This window comes from Microtus pennsylvanicus, chromosome 14 (assembly GCF_037038515.1).
Source record: "Microtus pennsylvanicus isolate mMicPen1 chromosome 14, mMicPen1.hap1, whole genome shotgun sequence".
Lineage (NCBI taxonomy): Eukaryota > Metazoa > Chordata > Mammalia > Rodentia > Cricetidae > Microtus > Microtus pennsylvanicus.
The window spans coordinates 3,980,893-3,988,225 of NC_134592.1; the positions used below are offsets into that span (position 1 = coordinate 3,980,893).

The window sequence follows — 7,333 nt, forward strand, 5'->3', positions numbered from 1 at the left end:
ACCTTGGTTACCTTGAGGGCAGATATGATTTAGGGCCATGAGAAAGCACAGTTAGTTAGTGGTGTGAGAAGAATTTCAAAAAAAAGCTCTGCCCACCTGGCCCTGACCACAAGACTTGCTGAGAATAATCAATTGTCTGTAATCATTTTTCTATGGAAACTTTTATGTCTGCCAACTTCCTTCTCTAATGAGATTTGAATCTGCTGCAATTTTACTAAAATTCAAGCATCACTTTTGTGTTGGCCATCTACTCCTGGGCATGGATCTACCTTAAGTGTGGTTAATATACCCAATGAGACTCAATTACAGAAAACTAATTCTTACTTTGCAAGCAAAATTTGCTGAAACTTCTTGCTTTGGGTTGGAAGAGCTTGTGTCTGTCTGTCTGTCTCTCTCATCAGTGGAAACCCATATGTATAGAATCATTGCAGGCATATAGCAGGCTTTCATAATCTCTGTAGGTTCATGTATGCTTCAGTCCTGTTATGTCTCTAAGATATTTTCCTTAGGACACACAATCTGCTCTGGCTCCTACAATCTATTGAGTTTTTGTTTCCAGAAATAAAGTCTATAAATTGAGTTATTGGGGTCAATTAAGGACAAATTCAATACCTCATACTGATTTTATACCTGTTGGGCCTCTCTGACCATTAACTCACAGAGAGTTATTCTAATTTGGCATTGAGATGATAAATTAATAACTCATGTATTTGGAAAGCAGCACTGTTTACACAGGCAGGTATTTCTGTTGAAAGGCTCACAGGTTAAAATATCATTCAAAGTTCATCCTTGTACTTTCTACTCAGATTTCTGCAATAATCCAGATAACCATAGATCATGATGAGAACACACCACTGAAATAGCACTAACTGCTAAACTACAAGTCTTATCTAGATATAGCAAGGTTTGCCTGCAGTTTTTTTTTTTAATTCATTAGTTTTTATGTAAATGCTCTCTCATCATGTTATTATCTTAACACAAAAAAATGTTGTCAACCAAAAAAAAAACCTACAAATTTAGAACAAGGCAATTATTTACTCTTTATTATTTCCTCATGTTTTGTTTTAGAAACAACAAATGTAATTTATGTTTCTCTTTATTCCATAGTACACTTAACTTTACTATAAGCAATCTCACTTCATTTTCTCATGCAACACACACTCCATGTTGTCTACATCTTTATTTTTTTTACTTCTGCTGAAAGATCCTATATTTACACATAGCTTTCTTATAACCCCTAATTTTGGTTTGCCTCACACCAATTCCTGATTTCTCAATTCCCAAGTGCCACTTCATGCTTGAGACTTTCTTTCTCCAGGGTTCCCCTCTGGTTTTCTTTTGTCCCTGTTTTATTATACTTCTCCATTAATACCTCAGGCCCTAATGACACATTTCTAGTCACTTGGCTTCTACAAATTAAACTCACAAAGCAAGTATTCAAATCATGGAATCACATATAAGTCAGAATATAAAGCATTTAACTTCATGGACCTGAGTGACCTCATTCAGCATATTTTTTTCCAGTTTCAACCACTTACTTATATAGTTCATGATTCTTGTTTTACTGCTGAGGAATATCCCATTGTTTATGTGCCCCAGCTTTCATTATCTATTTGTCTTTTTTTAGAAATCTAGGTTGATTCCATTTTCCATCTCTGTGAATAGAGTAACAATAAATATTGATGTGCAAGTGTCTTTACAGGAAAATGTAGAGTCTTTTGAGAACATACTTGGAGGTATAAAGCTAGAGCACTGAATAGTTTTATTTATTATTTTTGATAAAATTTCCAAAGTCAGGACACTAGTATATACTGTCATCAAAAGTGCATGAGGATCACCCTTTCTCCACAACCAAGTATGCATTTGTTATCATTTATTTTCTTGTTCATAGTCATTGTAACTGAGGTAAAATAGAAATAAGTTGTTATGAACTGTATTTCACTGTGAGTTAAGGATTATATTATTGTAGACTATAGAGAAACCAACCAGGAATTGAATGGAAAAATATCTCTTCAGCTTCCTTTCCTAATGTGGGAAGGTGTTATTCCATCTACATAGGGAGAAAAAACATCAATGATCATATAAAGTACCAAATCTTGTACTCTTCAATAACAGCTTTCCAGTAAAATATACCCACTAGTGCCTGGGAGTTATGTGATGATCAACATTATTTTAATTATATTCTTTGAGTAATTCATTGTAAATATTTATCCCAGGTAAACATGTTCAAAAGCCTATGGCTTGGGGTAACATAGGCCCTAGTAGACCCTACCTAAGTTTCATTTCTAATAGTCATGTTGTCAAATTGCAATATAAATATTTATTTTTACAACCAATAGATTAGTCCTGCTCTCAGTCATGATCACAAGAACTTCTGTGTGCAGTAGGTAATAATTAATGCAAACATTCATACCTGGTCAAAGCACTAAGAATAGAAGACTGAGTACTCATCCTCAGATGAGCCATCTTTATCCACTATATGTTGCAATAAATTTAGAAATTTTAATTTTTATACCACATAGTCTACATTTTCCTCACATTTTTAGCCTTGAATCCAGAAGTACTTCAAACACTACTGAAAAAAAAAATCAGGATATATTTCTGCTTACATTGCAGCTCTTATCACAGACTTAAGACAGAGCATCATTTTGTTATGTTTTCCATGACCAAAGCATCTGTAATTCAATCAATGATCCCAGTTAGAAATCAAGTTTTCTCACAGAAGGACTCTGATCCTGGATTGTTCCAGACCTCCAATACTCAGTTTGACCTGCTCGTTTTGGGGATTTTTACTGAGAACTTCTAGTATTAGTGTAGGTTGAATCCATCAGCCCTAAAAGAAGGGTCTGGAGAGGCTGGCACACATTTGCTGGGACAATGATAAGTCTACAACCCATCCCTGAAGATCTAGCTCACAATATCTAAGAATAACTTTAACAATTGGTTATTCCTCAATATCGCCAGTGTGAACACTGCAGATAAAGCCATATGCTACTGTGTTCTGAGAGCATACTGACACTGCCTCAGCTGACAGATGCACATTGTATCAGGATGGTTCATAGTTCTGTGCCATCCTTCTGCAATTCAGTGGGTTGGGATGCTAACATGTCATGCTAACGTCTGGGGTTTTCTCTTCACTCTGAGTTTAAGAGCCCAGGCTTTTTGTTATAAAAAGGACGCCCCTTTTAAAATTGTTCAGAAATAAGAATCTGTCTGATTGGTTTTTTGAAGAATAAGTGTGCATAGTTATAGTTAATAACCAAGATGTTTTAGAGCTGTGATTCCACTCAGTCTCTGTCCTCAAATACCAATAATAGCAGATTTAAAATTATTATAACATTTTCTTCATTATACTACTAATTAAGTGAAAGATTGGCATTTCTGGATAAGCATCCATAATTGAGTCATTGGCCAAAGAGAATCCATGGAAGCACAAAATATCCTAGGTTATTACATCCAAGTTTATTTGTTGCTCTTCACAAACTGATGGTAACACTGTGTTGCCATAGACAACACTTGCATATCTGTTTGAAAACAAATAATTTGCACTGGTCCCTAACTGGAGGCCTTATCCATACTGACTACTGTTTTTTATAGTAGAAGGTACTTGGAATGCTCTCAGAGGAGAATCAACTTATCAACATAATGTGACCTAACATGGTGACCTGCATGTGAGATTTGCTGATGCAATAGAGGCACAGACATTATGGGGGTAATCAATCATTCTTTGATTGAATATAAAGCCCACACTATAAGCACAAACCATGATTGAAACTACCAGAATATTCCGGAACCTGTGACAAGATAGAAGAGAAGACATACATCAGTCTGGTCTCAGCTCCTTCTACTCTAGAATATTAGGTGTATCTGATTCATGACATGATATTAGAACAAAATATACATGAATATCCTGAATTTATTTAGTATGTATTTTTTTTAACATTGCAGCTTTACTTCAGACCTTTTAATTAAACACACATATCCCTACATATGGTAGTATTATTCCTGGGGGTGTATTCCAAATCCATTCCTCTTCAATGGAAACGGTCACCTTCTGAGAATCATAATTAACACGTGCCCTGTCCAAGGATAAGGGGATTCTGGACTTGGAATGGTAGACATGGAGAGATAAATCTGTGTAGGCACAGATATCCACCACCCATGAGGATCCTTGTCAAGGTTATCCCTCATGACCCCTCATTCCTTTAAATGTTGTGTGGGAATCAGATTGAGTCACAGCATTTATTTCCTTCACTTTTTCTTCCTTCTTAATGTGAGTAATTTTTTCTGGAATTGTTAACTTTTCTGTGAGTATAACACTGGGTTTTCTTCTTTCTGTTGGTCACTTAATCTGCATGACTCAGGAATTCATAAGTGGATCTATGGGGGGCTGCATCTGAGCTTAAGATTCATTGTGGTTCTCTGACATCAGGTGCTGTCCCAGGTACAGTCTAATGAAGGTAGTCAAGGCTCTTTTCTCTTCTGTTGTCACCTTACTGCAAGTGGGAGCTGTTAGAGCAATGCCGTCAGGGAGGAGCTTGACACTGAGAAGGCCATGAAAGTGTAGGACATCTTAAAATCAGTATCTGAAACTTCCAGTCAGCATCTGCAGGTAAACAGCCATTTCTCTCTGCAATGGAGCTCTGTGGGGACTGAAGTTTTAGGAATGTGTTACTGTTCAAGGGAGACAGCGCAACTTCAGTGTTAGCCATGAGAAACCAAAGTGAATGGGAGCACAGGACCATCAGGGGGCAGAAAAGAATCAGTTATCACCAGTAGAGAGATGAGGTTGGTTTGAAAGGAGCTCTGTGTCCTCTGTGGTTTCCTTTCTTGAGTTCAATAGCTGACCTACAATTGTGACAATTGATGTTTCCTTGCTCAAACACAGTAAAGATTCTTTGTTAAACTTTGTATGGGTTTGTATTTTCTTTTTTATTTTATTCAGTTTTTACTTGCTCTTTACAGATATTTTGAAAATTTTCGTGCAATGTGTTCTGATCACTGATTCCCTTCTTCCTATTCTTTTCTATAACCTGGTTTTCTCTTTGTAGGAAAAAAAACCCAAATAGCCAAAAAAAAAATTAAAAATGGGTTAAAACCAAAGTGAAATAAAACAATACATACTCTTACACACAAGCACATACAAAACCATATATAATCATGTAACATAGGCAAAGGACAAGTAAGACAAAAATGCACAATGTGATATGAGAGAAAATATGTATATAAATACCATTGAGTTTATCTTGTTTTGTGAGAGTCGAGACCTTGTAAAGTACCTGAAGATGTAATGGAGTCTACTGCAAAGCTCATCAACATCAGTTTGACTACTTAGACCTAAATGAGAGTAGTACACAAAAATTAAATTTCATAAGTTTTCCTCTAAGGATAACACATACATGTTGGTGCATGTGTGCACTCTTCTTAGTAATAAAGAAGGTGTAATAACTTTTGCAACCATTATATGGATGGATAGAAGCTCTTGAAGACCCAAAGCATTCTAAGGATCTATTCTCATTTGATGATTGATAAGGAAAATATAATCAATTTTCTTTGGGAGTTTTTTCTGGAGGATTCCTATGTACTAGTCAATGACTCCACCTATGTGTGTATGATATCACTGATTGTACTCACTGGGTTATTAGTTAATGATACAAAAGAGGTCATGAAGTTGGGAGAGAGACTTATTGGAAGATTCCAAGAAGAATCAGTAAGGCATAGTGGATGTAGCTATGATTATACTATATTTTATACATGGAATAAAATTTTAAATAATATTATTAAATGTAAAAACATTTTTATATATGTTTAGAATTTCATACATGTATATTTTGTACACTCTGTATATTTCCCCAATAATCTCTACCTTTAATTTTTCCCCTCCTTCTTTGCCTTGATTTGCTAGAGAATTTCACATAAACTACTAATAAGAGTCTCATTTTGTGTCTGTGTTTCTGAGATGGCTTTAATATATTTTTCACTAGTTTCATCCATTTTTCTATAAGTGATGTAAGTTCCATATTTCTTGAAGGTTTTGTTTATATAAACATGTTGTTTACATAAATATGTCTTCTTAATAGAATACTCCGTTCAAATATACAAAATTTATTTTCATAATTTAGTTTTTGTGATGTTGCTGCAATAATCATTATTGTGCAAATGATGCTGAAGTACATTTACTTTTGTTCATTTTGGTGAATTTCTTAGTTTATATTTTGTTTGAAAGACAAATATTAATTGCATCAATCTGAAGAATTTCAACTAAGCAGTTTTAAATTTCTCATAATTATCTTTACTATCAAACCACTATTTATAAATGGTACTGATAAGCTTTTCACAATGAGGAGCAACTGTCTCAAGCTTGAAATTTATTGAGAACTTATGTCCTGATTTACATCCTCAGCATTTGCACAGGATTCAGAGAAGGAGCATTTTATACATTTTTTTCAGACAGGATTAGGATTTGGCCCTCAGCATTCTTTTGCCTTTCACAGGTCTTCTCTAACTCCTTCTCCCGCTCCTGGACTGGGTCCTTATTTAACAGGTTTACTGCTCATGAATATGCAAATAACCTGAGTCTATTATGGTAAATACAGAGATGTCCATAACCCACAACAACATATGACCAGTGTCCTCTTATCAATCACTGAGCACACAGGTCTTCAATATGGAATGGAGCTGGACCATTCTCTTCCTTGTTTCTGTAACTACAAGTAAGAAGCTTTACAGTTCCAAACCTGAAGAAGGAACAGGGAATGAGGTGACAGTGATATACACTATGCCATTTTCTTCACAGGTGTCCACTCTCAGGTACAACTGCAGCAGTCTGGTCCTGAGCTTAGGAAACCTGGGTCCTCAGTGAAGCTGTCCTGCAAGGCTTCTGGCTACACCTTCACTGAGTACCCTATTGACTGGGTGCAGCAGAAGCCAGGACAGAGCCTGGAGTGGATTGGACATATTGTTCCTGAATATGATATTACTATCTACAATGAGAAGTTCCAGGGCAAGGCCACACTGACTGCAGACACATCCTCCAGCACAGCCTACATGGAGCTCAGCAGCCTGACATCTGAGGACTCTGCAGTCTATTACTGTGCAAGACACAGTGTTGCAACCACATCCTGAGTGTGTCAGAAACCCTGGAGGAGCATGAAGCTGCCCCGAGACTGAGATGGCAGAGAAGACTGTCCTGGAGCCTTGCTCCAAAATGATCACTCTAAGTTGTCTCTTGATCTCTTCACAATCTTATAGAGTCTTTGCCAGGTTTTCAATAGTACTGTTAGGAAAGAAGTGATGCTAATTCAGAATGCCTTTAGTGTATGCTATACCTTGA

The 7,333-nt window shown here is 36.2% G+C and overlaps 1 gene segment (V, D, J or C); it reads left to right on the top strand.

Annotated features, from left to right (window-relative positions):
* The first annotated feature begins 6,627 nt into the window (after nt 1–6,627).
* On the top strand, nt 6,628–7,125 carry LOC142835189 (immunoglobulin heavy variable 1-84-like). The segment is given in 2 exon segments: nt 6,628–6,713; nt 6,797–7,125. Coding segments are annotated over 2 exon segments (375 nt in total).
* The last annotated feature ends 208 nt before the right edge of the window (nt 7,126–7,333 follow it).